Here is a 26,657-nt window from a genome sequence, read left to right as displayed (position 1 = left end):
TCTAGCCTGCATCATCCTCTGACTGCACTCAGGGTCAAAGCCCTAAAAGTTTTGGGAAAATCTCCAACTCTTGGGAAAATCTCCAACTCTTGGGAAAATCTCCAACTCTTGGGAAAATCTCCAACTCTTGGGAAAATCTCCAACTCTTGGCTATAGATTACTGCTGGAACGTAATGATACCATGCCAAGATCTGGCAATCCAGAGCCCCCAGTCATTTTAAAGGGAATCCTTTGCAAGACACCTGTACCAGAAGCTTCCAATGGAAGCTGCAAGCTACCAGTTTCCAAATCCAGAGCTGCAAGTTAGTCCAAAGTCAATGGCTTCACTTCCGCTGAGCTTTGCTGCCCCAAAACTAGCATGCCATTTGGAAATCATAGAAAGGCTGCTTATATCCCAGGCTTGTTAGGTATTTGACACCAGTAAATTCCATTATATGCTCCTGGAAAAATAAAAATCAAATCGCTTTACCGCTTGCTGTGATGCATACACCTATCTAAATATACGCAGAATGCCGCATACACCTTTAAATGAGAGCAAAACCAGCCTGCTAGATAAATAAACATTCAGCCTGTTTGCAGCAGCTGTAGCCGTGCTTCGTGCGGAAAATGAAGGCAGATGATAAATTTGGCCTGTGCCCTGAGTACATTTCCAAATGCTTCAGTGTGTGCGCAAGATAATGAACAAATATATTGAGATGGCACAAGATCAGTACGAGTTTACCGCTGCAAAAGCATCTCCCTCTCCCCCCGGAGGGGGGCTTGCGAACTCTGCTGGGTTAATGGGGGTGAGGGTCCCTTTGCTCACCACCTTTCAGAAAGACTTAAGAAAAGAATTTGTCTCCTTTTGCCCCAGGCTCCCTGTTGCGCTCAAAGGGAGCTTTTGATAAATGGAAGTGTATTTATTAATAATGAGCTGGGGCCGGCTGTCTGTGATCTGAAAAGTGATGCTTATCAGACAATGTTTTCTTGTGGCATTCGAAGGCTCCAAGCACTATAAGGTATTGTGGATGTGCAGCGAGGCGAAAGCTCTCACCCAATTAACTTCCTTTACTTCATTTTTTTTCTAACTACTATTATAATGTATTTAGTACAGGAAAAAAAATTAACATATTCATCACCAAACAGCTTTTTTAGACTTTTTTTTACTTGTTCATGTTCGGTATAGTTCTTGCCTGGTGCTCTACCTCTAGTCAGAACATAAATTAGGCTAGACACAGGCATACGTTCCAATGAAAGAAGAGATATTGCTAGCACCTGGGACATATTAGAAGCTTCTTTGTGATTTTTCTCAGTTCATTTTTCATCAAAGGGAAAAAGCGGTTTACATTTGGGGAAAATGTCCGAGGTTCTTGATTCAACTCTATTTCTTAAACACATTTGCTCTAAAAAAGAAGTACTTGCTAACAAGCAAGTAAATACTTCTCCTGTTGTCCATGGCTGAACACAATGCAGAGAAATCCCTGCTCCGATGTAGAGAAATTGTGAAACAGACCGTGACAATCTCCCCCCCACCCCGCTTCAGTCAGTGGTTCTTCCCACCGACCCCAGCATCACTACTGCTTCCCGTCATGACATGGGGGTCAGCAAGTCCATTCATCACATTGTACCAGCATTGTACAGGATGATGTAGGCATGTACGCCCACATTTCAATGCCTGAAGAGTGGAGGAACCAACTGCCAGCTGGGACCACGGAGGAAAGTATTAAAGGATAAGTTCACCTTTGGGAACATATTATATTTTCCACTTGTTTGTAGGGTGAGAGAGAAGTACGGGGAAAAGTCACTTTTTAAAAACACTGCGGCTGTGCGGGGCTCCGCCCACACAGTGTTCTGTAAATGAATGGGCTACAGGTCCCAACAGCCTTAGAGGCTGTCGGCTTGTAGTCCTCAATGAAATACCACAGCGCTTCCAACAGGGCCGGATCTAGACTGTCTGATGTAGGCGTGCAGTAAAAAATCTCAGGGGGGGGGGGGGCAGAGGATGTGAGGTCAGTGGGGTAGTGTACAGCAGACCAGCATCGCAGAGGATAGGGTCAGCAGTTTATAGGGCAGTCTACAGCTGTCATTAGTTTGTAGGACAGTGCACAGTGGGTTATAAGAGCAGAGGAGTGTGCAGCGGGTCAGCAGAACAGAGGACAAGGGTCAGCAGGGTGGAGAAAATGGGTTGTCAGGTCAGCAGTGCAGAGGACAGGAGCCAGTACGGCATAAGACATTGGTCAGCAGAGAAGAGGACAGGGTCACTGCTGGCAGAGCACTCAGCAGGTCTCCTCCTCCCTTCCCCACACTGCAAACAGCCTGGGTACTCAGATCTCCTGCACCCCGCACAGCACATAGTTGAGATTCTCTTACAGAGACAGCATCCATCTGCACAGTATGTAGCTGGCCTTGCACATATCCCCCCTAATCCCATTTCCTTCCACATATCTCCCTTAATCCCCCCACCTTGCACAAATCCTCCCCCCAACCCCCTTCCTTGCAGATTTGCCCCCTAATTCCTCCTCCTTGCACATATCCCCCCTCCTTGCACATATCCCCCCTAATTCCTCCCCCTTGCACATATCCCCCCTAATTCCTCCCCCTTGCACATATCCCCCCTAATTCCTCCCCCTTGCACATATCCCCCCTAATTCCTCCCCCTTGCACGTATCCCCCAATCCTTCCTCCTTGCACATGCCCCCCCAATCCTTCCTCCTTGCACATATCCCCCCCAATCCCTCCTCTTTGCACACATCTCCCTAATTCCTCCTCCATGCACGTATCCCCCCAATCCTTCCTCCTTGCACATGTCCCTCCAATCCTTCCTCCTTGCACATATCCCCCCTAATCCCTCCTCCTTACACAAACCCTCCCCCCAACCCCCCTCCTTGCACATATCCCCCCTTATCCCTCCTCCTTGCACATATCCCTCCCCCCATCCCTCACGTTTGCACAGATCCCCCATTCCCTCCTCCTTGCACACATCCCCGCTAATCCTCCACCTTGCACACATCTCCCCTAATCCTCCACCTTGCACATATCACCCCTCCAATCCCTCTTCCTTACACATATCACCCTCCAATCCCTCCTCCTTGCACATATCACCCCCCCCCCCAATCCACCCTCCTAGCACATATCCCCCCTAATCTTCCTCCTTGCACATATCCCCCCCATCCCTCTTCCTTGCACATATCACCCCCCTATCCCCCCTCCTAGCACATATCTGCCCAATCCCCCCTGATTGCACATATCCCCCCTAATCCTCCTCGTTGCACATATCCCCCCTAATTCCTCCTCCTTGCACATATCCCCCCTAATCTTCCTCCTTGCACATATCCCCTTTAATCCCTCATCCTTGCACAATTCTCCCCTAATCCTCCTCCTTGCACATATCACCCCCCCACCCCATTCCCTCCTCCTTGCACATATCACACCCTACCCCCCTCCTTGAACATATCACCCCCCACCCCAATCCCTCCTCCTTGAACATATCACACCCCCACCCCCCTCCTTGCACATATTCCCCTCCAATCTCCCCTCCTAGCAAATTTCCCTCCCCAGTGAAAATATTCGCTAATCCCTCCACCTCTAATCTCAACCAAATTATTTTTACACAGCCCCCCCCCCCTGCCACACACACACACAGGATTGCTATTTCGGACTGCACACAGTTTATCTGCACCCTGCTTCCTCCAAGAACTGGCAGAAGGAAATGTGTGCAGGTACAGTAATTAAACTGTGTGCAGTCTGAGCTAGCGATCCTGTGTGTGTGGAGGAACGCTGCACTTACAGGGAGAGTTCACAGCCTCTCTCCTGAACACAGATCACTGCACCAGGCTGTGCATTCACATCCCCAGCCAGTCCTGAGTGTGGAGATGGGGGAAGATAGTTGTCCGTCAGCCGGGGGGGGGGGGGGCACCCAACAGAAATCTAGGGGGGTGCAACACACCCCAGCACCCCCCTAGATCCGGCCATGATTTCCAATATATATACCATAGTTTGTGCTTTAACTTTTACACAAACCAGTTAATCAATACACTTATTGAGATTTTTTGTTTTCTTTTTTTTTTTACCAAAGACGTAGCAGAATACCTTTTAGACTAAATGTATGAAGAAATTTAGATTTTTTTAAATCTTCTTATTCAATATATGTTATAGCAGAAAGTAAAAGATATTGGGGCTTTTTTCACAATTTTCATTCTTTTTTTTGTTTACATAATAAAAACTAAAAAACACAGTGGTGATCAAATACCACCAAAAGAAAACTCTATTTATGTCAAACAAATTATATAAATTTCATTTGGGTACAGTGTTGCATGACCACGCAATTACAAATTAAAGTAGTTCAGTGCTAAATAGCAAAAAATGGCCTGGTTATGAAGGGGCAAAACCTGGAGCTGAAGTGGTTAATGTACTCTGACAGAGGCAAGTGCTGCTGCCAAAATACATCCCTCTGGGAAGAGGGGATTCTGGATAGTTTTGTTTTGTTTTTTTTTTTATGTTCAGCCCACTGGCTGAAAGAAAAAGAAATAACTGTGTATGGCAAGACTTAAAGCGGAGGTCCAATCAAAATTTAAAAAAAAAAAAAAAGTCAGCAGCTACAAAAACTGTAGCTGCTGACTTTTGAAAAATGGACACTCACCTGTCCCTTGGTCCCACGGCATCCTCAAACCGGCCATCCTGTGTTCCTGGCACCAGCATCTTTAGTGTGGGCGCCCAGCTGTGACAGCTTGCGGCCACTGCGCATGCACAAGTAACGCTATGGTCCCCATAGTCTTCTGGGACCTGTCATGTGTCCCTGAAGACGATGGGGAGGGTGGAGGGGAGGACAACTTCTACTTTCGATTACCTAGCCGATCGCAGTGGAAGTGGGAGCGGGTACCTGTCAAATTTGTGTACCCCCTCCCCCACCGCTCGAATTTTCAATAAATTATCACTGACAAGGATAGATTTATAGGCAGTCAACAAGTGAAAGAGATGGTGATTGGCTTTGTTATTAGAAAGCCCAGTATGTTCTGCAAACTAAATTTCATGGAACTACTCTGTGTTAAATCTTTGCAAAATACATTTTTTATTACCAGTAAAGAAAAGATATAAAATAGTTCCTGAACTAAACAGAAGCAAAAAACGTTGTGGTTTCCCTTTAATGCTTGTGGGTTGAAGCAGAACCTGTGTTATTAGAGTAATTGATAATGAAGTTAGGCAGGCATCTCCTCCTGGTCACAGGCAGCAGGTGTAAATGAATATGGTCTGTCACAGGCACTGACAGTGCTCCTTAATTCCCCGCAACAAATAGGGGATCCAGCAGCCATGGTACATCTAAAAATTGATATTTACTCAGGCAGGTTAATAGCGCCAGCCAGGCCTCTAATTTGATTTCCTGTGCGCAACCTCATTAAGTCCGACAGCTCCAATATGAAGCAACTTCTCCGTGCTGGCGTTATTGGTGATTGCTTGATAACATCTGGAAAAGACCCAAACAATTAAGGAATTAATAAAATTGATTGGAAGCTGCAGAACTCCATTTTGTGTGCCTGTCATCTCCTTTCACATCGTAATATAGCTTTGGGGAACATATCTTTAACTGTGTTGTACACATGTTCTTACAATAAATGCATAGATCAGCTAGATAGCTGTAACAGGATACGATTGCTAATTTACAAGGTAATTTGGTAGTGGATAATTTATTTTTGTACTGAATTTATCTGTGACAGTAGCTTTGAGAGCATATCCCAACATTCCCAGATGGGAAATCAAGAGAAAGTGGGCCATTCTTCAGGTCTCATCAAACAAAGCTCCATATATTTATGTTTGAGATGTTACTTGTGAAATGCAGAATAGCTAGCTTGCCTTTGAACATAAAAATTGTGTACATTGCTGATTATCCGGATGATATATGTTGGTTACATTTCCTAGCTGTGTTAAGCTTTTAGCTATAGATCAAAAAGGTAATTTTGGCTTTTTGCATCGTATGTGTCAAAAAAGAAATTGTTGAGGTTTTCCATAAAAACCGTTAACTTACAAGTGTGCTTTGTTTAGTGTAGGATAAATACACTTGATCCTCCATTATGATTTTCACCCAGTTTTCTTTTCCTGTAGTTTACACCTAACTTCTTTTGCGTCTCCTTTATTTAGAAATTCATCTAATCTGTCAAGCCCAGACTGTCAGCTAGCGTGCTTATATTGTCTGTAGACAACTCTGTGGAGATGTGCTAACCTGTAATTATTTTTCTACATTAGGCCCATCACTCACATTGTGTTTAATTTGTAATTTCTTTTTTTCTAGGTAAAAGCATCCAGGAACAGAAATGGCAGGAACAGTGAAGACAGCAGCATCAAGGAAGCCATGAGTTCCCAGCGCAGCAGTTCCCATGATCGCCTCAGTGATGTGAGTAGTTTGAAGAAGTTTCCTTTGTGTTGTGTATGGTCTTACCAATACCACAGAATGGAGATCTGTTGACTCCCCATACTCCAATTATGTATATTGGTTTTGGAAAGTGGTAAGAACATCTTTTTCAAATGTAATCTCCATCTGGGTTTTGTCTTCTGTTTGCGCAACACAAGTGACCCAGCATCTTAATCTAACAATCTTAAAAACAATCAGTAAAGTCATGAAAGAATACCTGTTCCCATCTGTTTTCCTATAGCTTAGTCTATTATATATTTTTAAATATATATTGGATTTGACAGTAAAATATATACAAAGGACAAAAAGTACAGCAGTCATACTAGTAGTCTCTCACATCTCTTCACAGCCAAAGGCTGCAAGTTAATTAAGGTATATACAGGGCAAGGAAAACAATAGCAAGCATTTAAAATCAGTATCATATACTGTAAAATGCTAATCAAGACCCTGCATCCAAAGAAACAAGTGTGTGTGTGTGTGTGTGTGTGTGTGTGTGTGTGTGTGTGTGTGTGTGTGTGTGTGGTAGAAACCTACCTACCCCATATTTTATCAGACACATGTTTTTTTTCTGAGTTTTGTGAGGGACATAAGTGTACCTTTAGAAATTTGCTATTTCACCACAGAGTTTTAGATCTGTTAGTTCAGTAAATACAAATGTCTCACGTGAGAAAGCAGACCCCCCTTTTTGTAGAATCCTTTAAAGTTCAGAATAGCTTCTACTAGTAGGCCAAAAAAAATATATGAATTTTACCTTTTTTTAATAATATGAAGATAATGGAGTAAGCTTTATTTTTTATTGGAGTAAGCGTTATTTTTTTTTTTTAAATACATTTTTATTCTGTTTTCACATAACATCAAAAGAAAACACATATACTTGTTCCATTTAGGAAAAGGCAAAGCCAAGAATACGCCGACAATACAGCACTACATACACTCACCAGCCACTTTTTATGTACACCTGTTCAATTGCTTGGTAACACAAATTGCTAATCAGCCAATCACATGGCAACAACTCATTGCATTAATGCATGTAGATGTGGTGAAGACGACTTGCTGAAGTTCAGCCCGGTCAGAGTACAGAAATATCCATAACACCGACTGGGCAGGGGAGTTAATTTTCAAGGATCGGAGTAGAGTCAGGAAGTTTTAGCTTGCCTAGTGAGTTTGAAAGGTTGGCTTTGGCATACCATTCTGTGATTTGAAAGGTGGTCATCAGACTATTTCTGTTACCAAGAAAGTGCATTCAATAAATACTCTCCAACGTGTGAAAAAGCGCTTGGTCGGCCCAAAATTTTTAATCATGCTTTCTAATTTCTCCAAATATAAGAATAAGGCCAGGCCTTAAGCAGGGTCCTCCTTGCCATCAATAAGCAAAGATGAATCCAAGGGGGCAGAGGGGGAGGACGCCCAGCAGAATAGGAGGCCGCATCTATCTGTACAATATAACTGAAGAGGCAAAGTAAAGGATCCTTGGATAGAACAATTGCCGTAATCCCAAAAATGTATTGACGTATTTGGTACCAATTACTGTGCACACCCAGAACTGATAGAGTAGTGCCATCCTACTAGCCCTACACCAGGGACAGATTGCCAACAGAGGGTTTGTGGGGTCCATCAAGGTGGGATAAATGCCCTATACAGAAGCTTGAATTGGGTTTCCCTCCAAAGCTCATTGATTGTAACCTTGTGGATTGTGAGATATCCTTCTAGAAACTTTGTGCTATCCTCCAGAGTTGGCGAATCCTTAGACCGTGCTTTCAAAAGAGATTGCCGCAACAAATGCGTATTTTGTTGCATAAGTTAGGAGTATAATGTTGAAATACAGTAGGATTTTTGTGGGAGGGATAACACACCCTTTACCAAACCCAACAATGTTTTAATAAAGTCTGTCAACTGATAAGAAAAAAACATGTTGAGATGGAAGATGGTACATTGCCGACAATTCCTTGAATGATTTGATAGAAGTGGTACCTGAACGAAGTAAAGTGTAAACTTCTTAACACATCTTTTTTTAGGGGATGCTATGAAGACTTTTACTCTAAATTCAATAGCACCTACATTACTTAGTGACAGCATGCACCAATGGATGCCTGCAGATGCCTTTATAATGAAAGCTAAATCCTAGGCAAACAGTTAAGCACACAGTTGAAATACATCTATGTGGAATGTGTAACTGATCAGAGGAGTTATCATTCTGTTCATATACGTCTTGAGATCAAGTCATCCTTGACAAATAGCAATGCCAGCTCCTGGACCTTTCTGAAGACTGCAATGCAGCTGAGCAATAATGCTTGGTCTAAGATGAGCCACTAAGAGATGAACCTCATACCAATGACGTTATAACTTTGCTATCTAGTCCTGCCAATAGGTTTCCAATGTTAAGAGAGACTACACTACGGTAATACAGCAGAGCCTGCTTGGCTCAGTTTCCAGCCCTGCTGTTCAGATCATTGCAAAATGCTGATATCAAGCGAACTTGGTACTCTTGCTAGCTGTATGTGCAAATGCAAACACATACAGTATTTTAATTCATAAATACATTAAACTGTGTTTTTCACATCTGCCCGCCATCTTTAATGAAATCCTCTTGCATGTATTTAGAGTGGCCCTTTAATGGAGGGGCACATATATTTATTAGATCATCTTTCATGCATCTTATCATGGGGGCACAATAACTGTGACCTCAATGTCAGCTCTCACTAAGAAGAAGAAACAGTAAGTGAACTCTAATGTTTTCCATATCGATTTGTTTACTTTAAATCCCAAGTGAAACCTTCAGGAAATAGTACTAATCATAGTAAGCATGTCAGTAGAAACCTATAAACGTTTATCTGTGTAGTTATGTCCAAGGTTCGTGCACATAGGTGTTCTGCATTGATGTTCAAGTATAATATTTATTAGCACTAGATTCATTTTATATTAAAGTGGAACTAAACTGTGTGTGGGGCGGGGGGCATAGGAGCATTTGCCGTAATATGCAACAGTGCTCCGTATATCTGTGCATTATGGCAGTCTTACCTTTGTTTGCCCTCTTGCAGCTCTGATAGCTCTGTGCTCTTTCCTGCCACTCTATCAACACCTCTGATGTCCTTTCCGATACTTCTTTTACATCTGATGTCTTCTTGCTCAGCTTTTATAAGGCCAGTGATGATGAGCTCCTTTGCATACATGCTGGTTTTGCTTAACCTGGCACCCAGGCTGTACTTTCACTATGTTATAGATCCTGGGTGTGTATACTAAACTGCACATACATCACAGTCCGTATATAAAAAATGTAGTTGAATGTGAAAGGGCTTTTTTTTCATACCAAAAATCTCTACCTACTAGTAGTTTTTAATACTTTAGTTCTGCATTAAAGTATGAACCCACACTGTGTAAAGCAACTTATTCAGTTTATATAGAAACGAAAGGCAAAACATTTGTGTGTACATATAAAAAGCATTATAAATACTTCCCCCCTCCCCCCTTTTTGTTTTTTTAATTTATTTAATAAGTGATCACATACTCTCTGTCCCTCTGTTCTTAGCTGCATAAGGAGCTCAGAGAGGTCGAGGAGGAGAAACAACAGCACACTGGTCTTTCCAATGAATGGCTGTTCAGGGGGGGAAGGTGTCAGCACAAGTCTGATCATTGGAGGAGTTAGTCTGAGTTCCCAGCACAGCCAGAAAGCTGACCAAGCTGTGTTCTCATTTTTCTTGTAGTCCGTTTTTATTATGAAAGCAGAGGGAATGGTAGGAACACCAGGGATTTCACACAAAGGAACCAATACAAAGAGAACAATACTTTTTCATACAAGTAAATGGTACAGCAGGCTCATATCAGGAATATGAAATGTTGAGGGAACCATGGTTCCCTTGTGTTACATAGAGAGTGCATGCCTATCATATACAGTTTGGCTTCTATAACGGATAATATAAATTTCTGTAATGGCAGATCGATGATATGGTTAACCTCTACTTCTAACAAAAAGAGCAAAGAGCTGAAGACTGACAGTCCTGGCTCACTGCTAGGAACAGCAGGGAGAACTGAGTGATCAGGTGTGTTTGATCAATCAGTTCTCACCCATAGAACCGGCGGGAAGCAGATGCAGCCTAAGATCGATGCTGTATCCACCTAGGTAAGTATCATTTAAAAAAAAAAAAAATTCCCATACTTTTCTTTTAAGTCATTGTCCTAGAACAAGTATGCAAATATGGATTTTTGACTCTTCTCAGACTTTCCTGGTCTGCATACTTTTAACAAATTAGTGACTCAAAATATGGGTTAGTAAAACAGCTGGGGAAGTAGCATTTTCAGAAAGTTGGCATCATTGGCAGCCTCAGTGTATGTTTTTGACAGGTTTACTTTGGCTGGCCTCTGTCACTTGAGTATTTTGTGTTTTTACTAATTAGAGTTGCAACCTTTTTCTCCTTTATTCCAGAGAGATTTAAATAAGAACAAAACACTTAGAGAAAAGCAAGCAGCTACAACTTGTGAGTTATTGGATTTAACATTTCAATAGTTGAGCACACGTCTCCCTCCCTCTACCACCCTACACGTGGGACTCATGTTGAGTTCTATTAATGTAAAATATGCTTCATAACTACAGCCTGTCACAAGGAGAGCTTTGTGTCAGCTAGATTCAATTGGACAGCTAATTTAGGTTCTAAATTGAAAACACTGCCTCTTTTTCAGAATGCAAAGCAGTGGGAGAGGAGGTGGAGGTCTCTGAGGTTTTCAAAACAATAACATTTGGCTTTAACCAGCTTGCTGCCCGCAGCGATAAGATGAAATACCCTACAGGGTAATATTGCATCCCTACAGATGTAATAGCATAATGCCAAGTCTTTGCCAGGTTATGCTGAAATACATAAAGCCAAAATCAATTCTGTACAACTCTCGCATCGTATACAAAATCCTTGCCTTGAAATGGTTAAAGGATCTTTCCACGTAGACTTACTGATCATGAATGTTTGATCATGAAGGTTAATCAGTACAACGTATTGATATATGTAATATATCTGTACTGTCATTTGTGTTGCGCCGATTCCATACTAATTATTAAGAAACCACCTGAGAAAAAAAAAGACAGCAGGGTACATTGGCAATAACCAACAAAATATTAAATTTTAGCACCTTGAGGAGTTCTTGAGGTTCCCATATGTATGCCTGTGCTCTGCATTACTTTACATTGCGGAATGATCATTTACCATACGGCTGAAGTTGGTTCCCAAACACAATTTTCTGCTTTTAGTCTCCCAGCTTTTATTCTGCAGGGAAGGAGAGGGAGTACAGGGGGAGGCGGGAAAGGAGATATCTGCAGCAAATGTGTTTAAGAGCTGAAAGTATTTATTAAAAATGTCAGGAGAAAAGTGCTCCTGGCAGATTAAAGCTGTATTTGAGTTGACAGCTTTGACAGGCAAAAGTGATGGGAGGGGAAGGAAGGGAAAGGGGGCGGGGGACTGTAACTGCACATTTTCCTCTTGTGCAGAACGCTGGAATGAGGAATAGAATCTATTTACAATTCAGATATGGGATGTTAATTGGGAACTCGGACTTGTGCAGTGAATAGTTCAAGGAATTAACCTGTGTATCCAAACTGGCTTGGCACCAGTCTTTAAATGTCAGTAATGGCGTACCAACTCAATAGCCTAGGAAAATCAACCCCTCTTATCTTTAGGTCCTTAGGAAAGGAGCATCATAAAAAGCTGCTTGAGACTGGAAGCCAGGGAAGTTTCTATGGCAACAGCCTGAGCCAGTCACAGCGTCATATAATATTCTACACAGTTGAGCCTCACCATTTGGAGTATTTTGATTGGGTATGGTATTATTTCATTAGCCACAACAGCCAATGAGAAATTTTTGTGATCTGCTATTAGAGCAAACTAGTGTCCATAATATAAAATGGGATAAGCTGCAGATTTTTTTCTACTGCAAAGGCATGAGCTAGAATAAATTTTTTTCTTCTTCATAAATGTGATTCCTAAATTATGTTGGCCTTTCTGTTTAGGCCTTGTTTTTTGTACAGACTTATATTTTTTTGCCTTTGTGTAATTGTTCCTTTAATCTTTGCAGTGTTGCAACCCTTGTTAAAATCCATACATGGCCCTGCATAATGGCTTTAGGATGAGAGAAAAAAAAAAGATTTTTTTTTTTATCTGTTTCATGACCCAGCTTAAGAGCTGCCTGTGTTTTAATGGATTTTCTCCCTCGCTCAATTGAATGGATTGTCCCTCATTATCATTTAAATAGAAGCCTCAGTCCCTGTGAACATGGAAAATTTGAATGCGGTTGTAAAGCTGTGATAATGTGAAATATTCTGAAGGTGAAGGGAGGGTGGGGGGATGGATGGAGAAAGGGAGGGAGCGGAAAGGGAAAAGAGAAATAACTCAATGTAATTGTCGTAGGTTCTTGATTTCCCTAACACCACCCACTACATGATGGGAAAATAGACTAATAATTGTCTCCCTGGCCTTGCCAAACCGGCTGCCCTAGTTAGCTGGAGCTAACACTCTAATTGTCAAGTGTGACCCCCCCAGATGAATGAAGATATATTCAGGGCACAGCAAGGGCTAAACATGAGTGATACCAAGAGGCAAAGATTAAATTGGCAATTATTGGCTTAGCAGGAAAGGTTGGCAGGTGCACCGTGCGCCTCTGACTCACCAGGGAAAAATAGGAAATGCAGCTGCATTATTCACACGTATGCTGGGCTTAACTCTGTCACTACCGTAGACCACTGCAGTCTTTTTGCTCAATTTCTACATACAGGTTTGTTCTGATAAATATAACCCTTGCATTAGATCACCAAATTACCTTGGCTTCTCTTTAAATGCTGAATTTGTTTTTCTGCCATATTTAAGTAAACCTATAGATGATGTATATTGCTTGATTGCAGCCTGTTAATTCATGTTTACTTCCATAGGTAAACATTCTGTGAATGTATTCAATTTTTGGGTAGAACGCAACTATACTATAAATCCCAGAATTTCATATGATCAGATTTCTGAATATAGTATTATGCACGTAGCCCACCCCTCTAATCTCTCAAAATAGGAATGACACTACTTATACTACAGACATCTAATGTTTTTCCCCATTACGCATGAATAGTTCTATTCCTATTTGAAATGCTCCCCTAGACATATCACCAGTACCTCCTAAGTGTGTGTATTTTTAAATAATTGAAAATATCTATTTTATATATGATCTTTTAGGATTCCAAGCATTATGTGTTTTGTAATGAAAAGTATGTCTACCTTTGAACCTATTAGACATACCCCTGAGGTTCATGAACTACTTGATTGAGAACCAGTCAGCTGCCATATGTGGACTTTATAGGTCTACAGATACAGTTGCTGCGAATATGTATTCATCCATCGTAATCAATTCAGACATAGAATATCTAGTAACATTCTGACCATATGTTTGCATGCGTATTTTTTTAGTTTTGGTGATTTAGTATAAGTTGTTGCAAGTAGAGGTGCAGGGCATGTATAGTGTATCTAAGCCTGAAACCAAAAATGTAATCTATTACAGTTTGCCATTCCTTAAAGTGATACTAAACTTTGGTTTTCTATTTAATCTTATTTTTTTTCTAATCTATTTTCAGTTGCTCTCTCAGCCTCCTCCAAATCTCCAAAGTTATTTTTTTGCAGGTGTAATCCGACTTTCTGTTCGAGGGTGACTGTGTTTGTTCAACATGATCCCACTGTATGTTGTAACATAGCCACCCTTTCTTGCTCACTACCAAAATGGAATAGGGACTGTAGGATTTGTAGTGTGCATAGGGCACTGCACTGCTTGTTTGTTAGTTCACAGAAAATGTTTTTAGGGGGCAAAAAAACACAGTAGGAAGCAAAAAAATAAATTGCACAGCCATTGGTAGTACACGTGTAAGGATTATTTTTGAATAACAAGGATATTGTTTTTTGTCACTCTAAATGTGGAGGCTGCATTGCTTTTCCTTTCCTTTATTTTTGTTTGGTGAATCTGGGCAGTAACACACTCCCTGTGTTAGGGTGGCTCCACTCTGTAGAGGAGCAACAAGGACACACTTGGAAAGCAGGATTGTCAGTCTGTGGAGAGTTCAATGTTAGGTGCACTAGCAAATTTAGATGGCGTTCACTAACAGATTAAAGATGAACTCTAGCTAACACTTTTTAAGGAGTTACTGTAACAGTTTTCTTTTCTTCTAGGATAAAGGTTTTATAAAAACGACCATTATAAGTAAAGCTGTCAATGTTGTTAGTGGTTTGTCTCAACCCTTCAACAAAACAATGTAGTCTCAACACCAGGGCACAGACAAAACAATTGTTTTCTATGTGCTCTGTTCACACCACAGTGCTGCCTTGAGTTGCTTTTGTTTGCTCTTCTGTTTTGTGTTAAAATACAGAGGTGCTCCATTTTCCGCAGTGCACCACAGCTAACCTGACATCACCATTGGTCACTGCACTGCAGCTTTGCTGAGATGCACAGAAATTAATATATCATTTCAAAATAGTTAAAAGAATAAAACCTTAAAGTCCTTGCTTTGTAACAAACACTTCTACGCAACGGACACCAACCCGCATGCCTACACAGATCCTTAATATGTGGGCTAGGGTGATCAACCCCTAAATCAGCTTGATACGTTACAGGTGCATCCAACAAAAGGTGTACTAAGACTTCTAGTTTGTTTTCTTTAAAAGTAGAAAAGTGTGTTCGCTTTCAGCATGCTGTAGAGAAACTCCCTTGCTCTCCCTGTGGAAGCAGTGGTCTCTTTGCAGAGCATGAGCTTTGCTGAGTGCAGACCTATAGGTCTTACTCAGCCAGACTGTGGCTGCTTTTTTGATGTACCTGGAATATATTTAGCTGATGTAAACTGAAAGTTTAATCGAGCTTTAAGAAATGTTACCAGGTGATCCTTACAGTGGAAAAGGCATATTAGTGTTGATCCATTGGTGTGTTTTTTAAAGTGTTGGACTTGATATGTGATACCATTGATGTGGTGCTTGTCCTCTTGTGTATGATGCTTGGGAAGGCTTACTTTTTTGCATAGATTTTCCATGGAGAATGTGCCTACACTCATGACAGCTGCATGTGGCAGGCCCTTGGGGACCATGATGATTTAACCAATGAACTGGATTAGTCTCCTTCTGCATGCTACATCCGAATCATTACTGAATGCAGTCAGTATAGGTGAGTGGTCTACAGAGTAATTTTTGAACCTGTGCTTTTCCCATCTAACAGCAACTTATATTTAAAGGCTGGTTACTCAGCAACACATACTTATCTTTTCCTTTCTGGAGCACCCCCATATGACAGTGCTGGTGCTTTCTGATTGCTCAAAACTGTCATATAGTGACAGACATTTAGCCCTGTAAATTTAGTAATATTGCCATCTGCAGGAGGAATTGGACACTGGCAAGCAAAAGAGCTTTTGGCCAACTAGATATAATGCCTCTTTTTTTAATCAGATAGAAAAAAATAAAAAGTGATACACAATGAGAGATAACCAGGTAGAGTAATGTACCACACATTTCAAATATCCGTTTCACAGAGTGTGTAATAGAGCAGCTTTCAAACAGCAGCATACAGGGCATAAAACATTCTACCAGGTGAATAAAAAAAATAGAAAAGAAATGGAACAGGTGAAAGAACAACAGTAAAAGAGGAACCTCCTAAACACAAAACGGGCAACTCTGAACTGTTACTGTAAACTCAAAGCACCCCATAAATTCAGTGCTTGACCAGATAAAACAGACATCACTAATTGGGAATATATACAAGTTTTGAAATAATCAAAGGGCATCATTAAGACAAAAAGTTTGTCCGTATGAGTTCTGCGGGAGCTACTCTAGGAGTTCCTAACCAAACTTCCCCATGATTTTCTTTGGTAGGTTAATTTCTGTATTCCAGTTGTGGTGTTAACCTCCTTAATTCACTGGGCAACTGTAGGAGGAGTAGACTATAGCCATTCCATGGCTATAAACTTCCTAGCTAAATGTAATATTCTGGGCAGTAATTGGTTCTCTTCAGGTATCTCCAGCCAGCCCAAGATGCTTATAATGGGATTTAAAACAATATGAGTATCAAATGTTAAGTAAATCCACAACATCATGCCAATATTTAAATAATTTGCGGCAAAGCTAGAATATTTGGATTAGGTTTCCGGTGCTCTCTAGGCATCTGGGACATAGAGGATAGTTCCTGCAGCTGTATTTATGTAACTGCTCAGGAGTATGATAGGTTCTGTGTAATATATACAGTTGAGATAATCATGTAGAGTTGGAAAGGTAGACGAAGGGAACCACTTGTGGGGTTTCTTGCAAGGTAGAATTGAGTAAACTTGGATATACTTAGGAAACATTTCCCCACTTATCAGTGGCTTTAAGGATTGTGTTGAACACCTATGGTCTATAGTGTGTAAGTGGGATTTTAGTATATTGGGCATGAATTGCATGACTCAACTGATAATCAAAAGATATTTCACATTTGCTCTTTATGCTAACTTGCCGGCCATGATTAAATAGCAGACGTGGTAATGCATGTGGTCAGAATAGCATCTGTTGCACAGTTCCCGATGTGCACAGAACGATGTCTTTTGGCACACTCACTTATGAAGGTTGGTGCTACTTGTGACCGTGCATACAGCCTTGTGCTGCCATCTGTTGGCATGTTACAAAACTAGTCCTGAAACTTTTTGATACCACCTTGTACCTGGTTTATCAGTGTGTAAAGGAAAATGTATCTACCTTGTTCATCGATTTTAACTTATTTTACATGTAAATGGCAGACTTCCCATTTAGAATATGAGGTATGAGAGGAGTGGTAAGTATATTTGTATTGGGCTCAGTCCAGAAAGCAGGAGGTTTCTCTAGTTAAATGAGTCGGTATACAATCATGGGATTCTCCCTAGTAAGGGCATGAAAAAAAGCTTTACATTTCAGAGGCTAACATAACTCCCAAATGTTCTAGGAGACAATGGGAAACTTCTTATGAGATGCCATCAGAAATTGAAGAAACATTGAGATGGAGGAGTTTGTTTGCAGGCAACTGTTGATAATGCCAAGGTTTGGTCATGACTAGTAAATGGCCAAAGGCCAGAACCAACTCCAGACATCCATGAAAAGGAGCATGGAAATAGACTCTGAGGTTGAGGAGGCAGAAACCACATATTGCACACACAAGTCCGGACCAGCTGCAGTCACAACACGGTGATGTCAAAAAGCATAAAGGAAAGAGGGAAAAAGACAGCTTACAACAAAAAGTTCTTAAACTTATAGACCAAACCCCAACCGGTGTCTGCTCCAAACCAAAGTATCTCAACAGAGGCAGTTCGAGGTAATCAACAGTGGCTACTACAGTACTCATTTACCTGACATAAACAAAACAGGTTCATATTTTCCGAATGCCTTCAGATCTAACACCCACTATAGTTTGTAGCCTCGGGCAAGTGGTAGAACAACATCAAAGGCAGCATATCAACGATAATGTGTTGAGCGCAAAGATTGCTCATTGGCATCCAACCAGTCAGCAGACACCATAGCAGAATCTAAGAAGCCACCCTGTGTCACAACTCGCAGTGTGGCAGGAAAGAGCATTGAGTGTGGCAATTGAAGGTTTCAAAGGCTTTTTTAAACATCTTGATATTTTAACTGTTATTTTTTAAAATCTTTTTAAAAGTCAGGGAATACGGACACTTTTGAACCATTAATAAGGAGATTGCCTTTCTCATGTGCCTGCTAAAGGCTGATGACCCAGTCCTTGTAATTAAGGTGTTTGATGAAAAATGCTCTAATGGGGATTTCCCGGAGGTAGTGGGCAGGAAGGGACCCTATGTGCTCGCTCGACTGCAAATAAAGGTGACATAGTATCTTTCCCGAAGGTAGTGATCAACCTGTTTTCTATAAAATGAACCAGATTGTTCCCTTCAGCTGTCTCTGGGATGCCCGCAAAGCACACATTATTGCGTCACAAGCAGTTTACCAAATCATCTAGCTTGATGTCTCTGCTGCAAAGGCTTTTGTAGAATATGCAATATCTCTTTGTCCAGGTGCCATTTTGTCCTCTAAATCGCTTACTCTACCCTCCAAGGCAGTGGTTCTCTCTCTTACTTTCTGTATGTCATGGTGTAGGAGGGACAGATCTTCCTTGATACTGCTAAGCTGTTACCCTTGTTCACTGCTGCCAGGACCTCTGATAATGTTGGCTCCATCTACTCCATCTACTCTGTAAGTAAAGATAACTGCAGAGGCTCTCCTTCCACCTCTTCTACCCTAGCACCGGAGGCAGTGAAGCCCTGTGTGTATAACAGTCAGCATCAGAGGAAGGGTCAGTAGCAGAATGAGCACTCACAATGTCCCACAATGTCTGTCTCTGGAACCTCTCTGGGTATAGCTTAGTTATCTTTCACAGGGTTGCGGGTGAATAGGTCCAGCAAGGCTGCCACCTCTATTTGCCTGTCCCGCTGTGGCTTTGCAGATGGTGGATCGACGCCATCTTGGGTCTTCCACCCTTCCTTGGCTGGAGTTAGCAGTTTTTTTTTAATGCAAAATTGTGACCAATACAATTTTCTAGCCTCTTCTGTCTCTTCTTGGCATTGATGGGCCTTAGCTTGGAAAGAGAAATAGGTAAAAGAGCACTTGTTCCGCAAGTTCCCTGAACTGTTAAAGCTGTGCTCATTACTCAGACAGGGTCAGGACATGGCCCTATGTAAGGTTATCTTTAACAGTGCCAGTTGGACAGTGACACAGCATAGATTATGATGGCTGGCAAAAGTTTGTGAGCTACTAACTGCACTATGGACAATGAGAAAGTAAGAGGGAATATTAGCTTTAGAGGAAAGCTGGCCCTGCACCCTGGAATTTCAGCCGACTGCACCACCCAGTTCCACAAAAGATGATTTTTTAAATAGACTTTTGATGAAGGAACTGGGTGGAAAATTTTCAGCCAAAGAGTGCTTGCATCCAGTTGGCACCCACAGGTGTCAGAATTCAATACCTGGTTCTGCAAATTTGTCCGTCCATAGTGTGAATAGAGGGAATTGAGTGATTTCACTAGTTCAGCCCTCAATAGACTATTGTGAGGTATAAGTCTAAATGTTTTGGGGAGTTGTGGAGGGTTGTATTAAGATTTTTTTTTAACTTTTCAACTATTGTTTGATGTCTATGGGTAGCATGATTATGTTTTCATAAATATATTTACATATCGTTATTTGTGTACCTTCTAAAATAAACTGTGGGGAAACAACTCATGAACTGTCTTACCTACAAAAAAATTTAATTCTGTTTAGCCAATTTTCTAATCCAGTTATCCCTGCCAGACACTATGTGATTGCCTGATTTTTTACTTTTCTACATTGCAGTTAAAGCAATACAGCTTGGCCAAGATTGTTATTGGGCAGTTAATGAATTCCAGCTTAAGAAATACTAGCTCTGTGATCTCTCCTCCAATCAGAAAACACAGGACAGGATCATGCAGTAAAATCTGAGTGGCTTATAGTGCTGTCCCTTCTTCGCCCAGTGTGAATGCAGGGATCATAGAAGGCTAGTACAAAGAAAACTTCAAAAGTATATTAAAAAGTATATTTGCGTATTTTGTAATTATTATATGAATTAATTTAACTGGAGCCTTGTATACCAGCCTACTCATTGGTAAACCATGGAGCTGAATGTTATATTGCATATACATGTACCAGCCCATGCATCCATTTGTTTCTGTTTATTGAAACAGACGAAACAATGATATATAACCGACAACCTTCTAGAACAGCTTATTGTGGTGAGAAGTGGTACTGTCTAGAGCACAACTTATGTTTTTGAAGGTAAATGGAAAAAGAAATTGTTCAGGTTTGGGAAAAAAATTCTATATCTTGTTGATCGTCCTCTTTTTCCTCCACAGAGCTCAGCTCAATCACTTTCAGGACACGGCTACTCAGTAAGTCATTTTTCTCCTTGCATTTCCTGTTGCTCAATAAATTACATCTTTGCTGTTAAAACCAAGGAGCTATTCTTGTATGACTCGTCCAACTTCCATCAGGAAAAAATGTTCAAGAGTGCGAAATAGCCAGTTCTGAGCAATGGAGCTACAAATGTAAATTAATATTCCATCACTTTTATGAAAACCAAAAATGAGACTAATAAACATTTGGGGTTGTTTGTGAAGCCAAGAAATATCCTCAGAAAAAAAAGGTCTAACCTATTTAGGTAATATTGTATATATTCTGTCTTTATGAAACATTCTTAAGGAGAATGGAGGTTGTAGTAATACAGATAAATGCCTTTGCATGCTTTTAAAGGCTAAGTTCACCATTAAAAAATAAATAAATGCGCATGTTTTTTCAGATAAGAAAAATTGCATCTTTCCTTTTTTGATCAGGTACCTGCAGAGCATTACACATGCGATCAGCAGATCACATGTGCATTGTCAGGCTCCTGTAGACTCTTCCTACAGCTGCCCATACCTGTGTACAGGCTTTGTTTGAAAGCTGAAGAAAGTGTCAATTAATTAAGAGTGCTCACCAGCACCCTTGCAATTCATTGAGAACTACAAGCCTTCTGCCACAATGGCAGACAGGACTTGTAGTTTATTAATTCACAGGTTGCTGTGAATGAATGACATTGCTGTTTGGGCAGATCCCTGCAGCCACACTGTTTTTAAAACTTGACAGCAGGTGCAGGAGGAAGAATGGAGGGATTTGGGGATCAGAGGATGCAGCTACAAATGCTGGAGCATATTTCATGTTACACATGTAACATGTTCCAAAAGGTGAACTTAGTCTTTAAGTGAGTATTTGCATTGCCTATGCAAGTTATAACACATGTTCACTTTAAATCCGAGCATGTTATACTTTCCTTCCCTTTGTCCTCTGCTGCTCCCAATGTTAACTTTAAGTCAATTTTAGTTGGAACTTACACAGGACTAAGGACTCTTCTTACCTACCCCCCTGTGGCAGCACTGATGCCTAAGTGGCCAGTTTTCCAAACTCCACTGTTTTCTGTGAAGGAGAGTAAGATGCTCCCCTCCACCAGGCAATTCTTATCCCTTCTAGCACTGAATGGAGCAGCCGATCAGTGAAGGGAAAGGTGGGTATAAGCGGTTGCATTTGCCCTGCATGGAAAACCACAGACTCATTTTAAGTTGATCAAGGCAGATAGAAAAATGATGCATGTTGCCCGTATTTATGTAAATGTGCTTACTTGAAAGCTTCTAAGTAAATTTGGATTATTCTTATGTTGATGTTGATCTTTACTGTAAATCAACCTATTTTACACAGTTTGTTTACCTGCAGTGCATAATCTGTTAAGGTATAAACTGTATTGGTTTGCTGACTATGTCACATGGTTCTTTTTTTAGCATTATGTGTAGATGCTAATTGTAGAAAAGTCTTTCTATGATAATGTAAGTAGTAGTTAGTTGCCCACTTCTAAAGAATGTCTCAAGCCGAAGTAAGGACTTCCATGTTGAGTGGATGATGATGGGTGCTTTGTGTAAAACTCTTGTTAACACATGTGAAGATTCATTGCTGTACAGCGCCTTTGGTGATCTGATTCCCTTTTATTTTTTAACTAGTGTTGTGTAATTGAGTTTAATAAGCAATCTTCCCAAATGCAAACGAGTGATTTCTTGGCTTTGGCATCTCAGTGTCGACTTATTTTGGCTTAGTGACAGGGTGGTTTCAGCATAAACCCTGGTACAGGATAGCTTTATAGTTTCAATGGCTGTAAGCAATGCATGGATTAGAAGGGGTTTACTTAAATTGGCCACACATATAATAGATTTTTGAAAGAACACTCGATGACATGATGAATATTGTAAGAAAGCAAGTTTGGTTTTAACATTCGATTTTGGATTGAATGGATTCTACAAAATAAAAATAACATTAACTGTTAGAAGTTTGTTTGCGAAAAAAATTCAATCCTGCACCTTTGAATTTTCTTGTCAATGCGGTTGAAAACGAAATAGAAAATTGAACGGATGTTCTTAAAATGAAAATTTGTCTAACTAAATTCTACTAGTGGTAGGAATTAGGTTAAATGTAAATTGAGGTTTCAAGTTATGAATTAATAGAGAGGACTTTGGCAAAAGAGCCACTGCAAAATTAATTTTATACAGTGGGCATAGAAAAGAATCACCCCCTTTAAAATAATCACATTTTGTTGCTTTGCAGCACAAAATGAAGACAGACATTTTTTTATCCAACTATATTTACTTAGTGCAACTAATAACATCCAATTGCAAGATAACACCAACATGTCAGAAAAAAGAAAAAAATTCAAAAAAGAAACAGTTGGAAAAAAGATCACTCCTTCCTAAAACTGACTTGTAAATTTAATCAGGAGTAGCTAATCACCTTCTCAGTGGTACATTTGACTTTCAACTGTGATCACCTATGGTCATTTTGATTAGCCCAGCATGAAACCAGCTTTCCTGGAGCATTTCAGTCTCTGATAGTGCAACTGAAGCAAACAATCAACTATTTGTTGGCAAGGCACTGTCAGATGATCTCCGGGATAAAGTTGTGGACAGGCACAAGTCAGGAGATGGATACAAAAAAAAAAATTAAAAGGCTTTATCAATGCCTTGAACCACAGTGAAATGTATTATTAAGAAGTGGAAGGTATTTGGTACAACACAGACCCTCGATGGGTCCAAACTGGATGAAAGAGCTGGAAGGAAACTGGTCAGAGAGGCTACCAAGAGGCCTACAGCAACTCTGAAGCAATTGCAGGAATTTATAACAAAAAGTGGCCATTGTGTGTATGTGACAACAATATCACAAATTCTCCACAAATGTGGCTTGTATGAAAGGGTTGTAAGAAAAAAGCCACTCCTCGAGAAAGGCCACATGCAGTCACAATTGAGCTTTGCCAAAACGCACCTTGAAGATTCTGTGGCCACATGGAAAAAGGTGTTATGGTCAGATGAGACTAAAAAGGAATTATTTGGCCTCAACAATAAATATGTCCAGCGGAAATCCAATACAGCTCACCATCAAAATAACACCATTCCTACAGTAAAGCATCTAGTTGGTAATATCCTGTTATGGGGGTGTTACTCTGCAGCAGGGACTGGAGCACTTGTCAGGATAGAAGGAATAATACCGTGAAATTCTTGAGAAAATCTGCTGCCCTCTGCCAGAAAGTTGTCAATAGGAAGAAGGTTTACTTTCCAACAAAAATGACCACACCATGGTTGAAGGACAAAAATGTGAATGTCCTTGCAAGGCCTAGTCAGAGCCCAGACTTAAACCCCATTGAAAGTCTGTGGAAGACTGCAGTCTACAAAACGTTCATCATCAAATTTAAAGTGTTACTAAACCCAGGACCCTGCATTCACTATATCTGGTCTCCCACAGTACACACAACATGGAAATGCAATTTTGTTTAGTAAATATAAACTGCTAAATACCTTTTCTCATCAGCAGTTAGAGCAGTCTTGTGACATTTATCACTGTCCAGCAGAGCACAGCTTGTAGGTTGTGTTTTCCTTTCTTCTAGGAGGATGTAGAACCCCTGACTTCTGTCTGGACAGTGCAAGTTAGTAGAGACATATCCCAACAGACTAAAGGCTGTAATTAAAACAAAGGTTCAACAAAATACTGACACAAGGGGGTGATCCGTTTTCCAACTCAGCGATTTTTCTTTTTTTTTCTGACATGTTGGTGTTATATCTTTCACTTGGATGTTGTAAGTTGCACTAAGTAAATACATGTGGATAAAACAAGAACTGTGTCTGTCTTCATTTCAGGCTGCAAAACAACAAAATGTGATCATTTTAAAGGGGGCGATTCTTTTCTTTGCCCACTGTATGCACTGATATTTTCTTTTTGTTGTATGAAGCATAAGCTTATTTGAGATTTATTCCACTTTGTTAGGTTGCGTTTTATGGTTGAATCCTAAGGTTTCATTTTAAGTGTTAGGTTACAGTTAGGGTTATGTGTTAAAGATAGGTTGATGGTTCATTTCGGGGTTTGGTTAAAGTGATGCTAAAGGTTCTGATTTTTTTTTTAAATAAGAGACCTGTCCTATTTTCCTGCTCTGTGCAATGGTTTTGCACAGAGCAGCTCCGATCTTTCTCTTCTGGGGTCCCTCTGGCGCTCCTGGCTCTTTCCTCCTGCTAAGTTTGCTCTGGAGGCACTCATGTGTTCTCGCTCCCAAGCCACCTCTGTGTGTCTATAAGACACCACCCCCGGCTCCCTCCTCACTAGCTGTGATTGACAGAAGCGGGAGCCAATTACTCCTGCTGCTGTGTCTCAGCCAATGAGGAGAGAGAGACCTGAGAGAGCCACTGCTCTTGTGCACATCACTGGATCAAGATTGGGCTCAGGTAAGTATGGGGGGGGGCTTCACACAGAAAGTTTTATATTTTCATTCATGGAACGCATGAAGGTAAAAAACCTTAACCCTTACATTTCAATTAAAGTGGTTCTAAAGGTTGACGTTTTAGTGGATAAGAGAAGGGTTTAAGTGTGAGTGGGTAGCATAAGGTCAGGTTAAAGTGACCCTGTCTCTTACATACTAACATAAAAGTGACCTTTCTGGTGGCTCATGTCTTGATATGCCACTGCTTTGTTGCTTCTCCACCTCTACAAGTTTTCAGTCTTTTGGGTGGTTGAATATCTGTTTCCCTGCTGCATGTTTTGCTTCTTCCCAGTCTCATACATCCTGTAGTAAGATACAAGCTGGAGTGGGAAGCCACAGCTCCTGACAGGGGAGCAGGTATTCCTCACACCCAGAACTGTGAAATACTGTATTTGCAACAGCTGTGGAGCAGCAAAATTGCAGCTTTTCAAAACACGGGCTGCCAGAATGGTAAGTATTTTGCCTCTTCATTTAGCAGGTATGCTTTTGTATACAAGTGACCCAATGATCACTTTATGGTTATTGATTGGAGATAGAATTTTTCGGTACTTGGTTTTATAGACAAAAAGCCTGTGCAAAAGACTACCAGCATCAGGTTCTTAGTACCAAAAACAAGGTTCTAGTCCAAAACAACAGCACAGTCTGCAGTGAGCAGAAGGTTACTAGGGTAAATTAGGATGTTGGATTTTCATGCTGGGCCACATACTGTAGAGACGTGTATTTTTAGCACAGCCATTTACCTCATCCACAACCATAAACGCTATTTTGGGTGAGAAATTATTTGTTCTCCACTGAGAAAAATTCATTTTTATGCCATCCTACACATCCACGTCTCTTGTTGTGATGAATATTGTTTTCTTACAAGTGCTTTTATTATCCTTAGTCAGTAGGAGCCTTTCATTCTTTCCCGCTTCGTGCAGCAGGATCTGCCGTTGGCCTGATTTTCACATGGTTGGCAGTGGGCTTGACATCTGATAGGCTTTAGTATAGCGAAAAGGCCCCAAATCAGGGACTAATGAGAAGCTGAAACTCTGAGATAGATCAAGCAGTGTGATGTAGAAGAAAAGATTCTTCCTTGACAATTGTTCCTCTGCTTATACATGAGAGTTTCAAAGCAAACCTGTATCCCTCACTGCTCATCAGTGGTACAGGGCTTTCGTATGGCAAAACCTTGAAGAGGAAGGGAGATCTAAGAGAACAAAAGAGAAAGAGAGAAAAAGAAGCAGAACAGCATAATGAATCCTGTACATCTATCTGTTGTTTGTAGTCATTTTAATGGTCACATGTTTTTCATTTCTTTAATGAAAAGAAAGGGCTTCAAAATTTAGATGCTTTAAAACTGGAATGCTTTACTAACCCTTTAATTCCTGCAGTAGTTTCCAACATTGTTCTTTACTTTTTTCCTAAAGCTATTTTACTTGCAGCTTTTTTAATGCCTGGTAATAGCCACTTTTTCCATATTAATATGAAGTTAAAGGTAATAAAGTTTATAATTTGTAGAACAATCTAGCAGTAAATATAAGTTCAATTAAATTAAAGGACGACTCCGTTAAAGAACAAAACCTGATTTTGCCCCCCATCCACCCATTTTGTAGGGGTTCCTTTTTAAAAAAGAATCCAGAAAAACTTACTTGAATCAGCTGTCACATTTCTACTAATGGCAACCTATGACCTGATGTTTTCCCTGCTGTTCTGCTGGTGGATCTTGTATCCACCCCCTCGTCCTGAAATCACGATGTAAGGCTTCATGACACTGTAAGGGCTCCAGTTTTACCTAAATATATATAGATTGGGTACAGAGAGGTGAAATGGAAAATGTGTTTCACTTTCTCCTCGGATATGAGCTTTAGCCCTGGTTCACACCGAATGCATCATTGAAATTGCGCTACTTCACTTGAAGTAGCGCGATTTCAAAGCCGCAGATCAATGCGGTACCTCCAATTTCACTG

The 26,657-nt window shown here is 40.7% G+C and overlaps 1 protein-coding gene across 1 annotated transcript in view; it reads left to right on the top strand.

Annotated features, from left to right (window-relative positions):
* LOC149466441 (fibrosin-1-like protein) overlaps positions 1-26,657 on the top strand; it is a gene marked incomplete at its 3' end in the record, with an annotated part of 581,440 nt that overhangs the window by 414,493 nt on the left and 140,290 nt on the right. The window contains exons 4-5 of the mRNA XM_089672498.1: positions 6,263-6,364; positions 20,246-20,281. Coding sequence (XP_089528624.1) covers positions 6,263-6,364; positions 20,246-20,281 — 138 coding nt within the window. The remainder of the gene's footprint in view (positions 1-6,262; positions 6,365-20,245; positions 20,282-26,657) is intronic.

This window comes from Staurois parvus, unplaced genomic scaffold (assembly GCF_062004578.1).
Source record: "Staurois parvus isolate SC_StPar_1 unplaced genomic scaffold, SC_StPar_1.0 ptg000129l, whole genome shotgun sequence".
Lineage (NCBI taxonomy): Eukaryota > Metazoa > Chordata > Amphibia > Anura > Ranidae > Staurois > Staurois parvus.
Note: the sequence above shows the minus strand (reverse complement) of the source record. Positions and strands in the feature narration are given on the sequence as shown.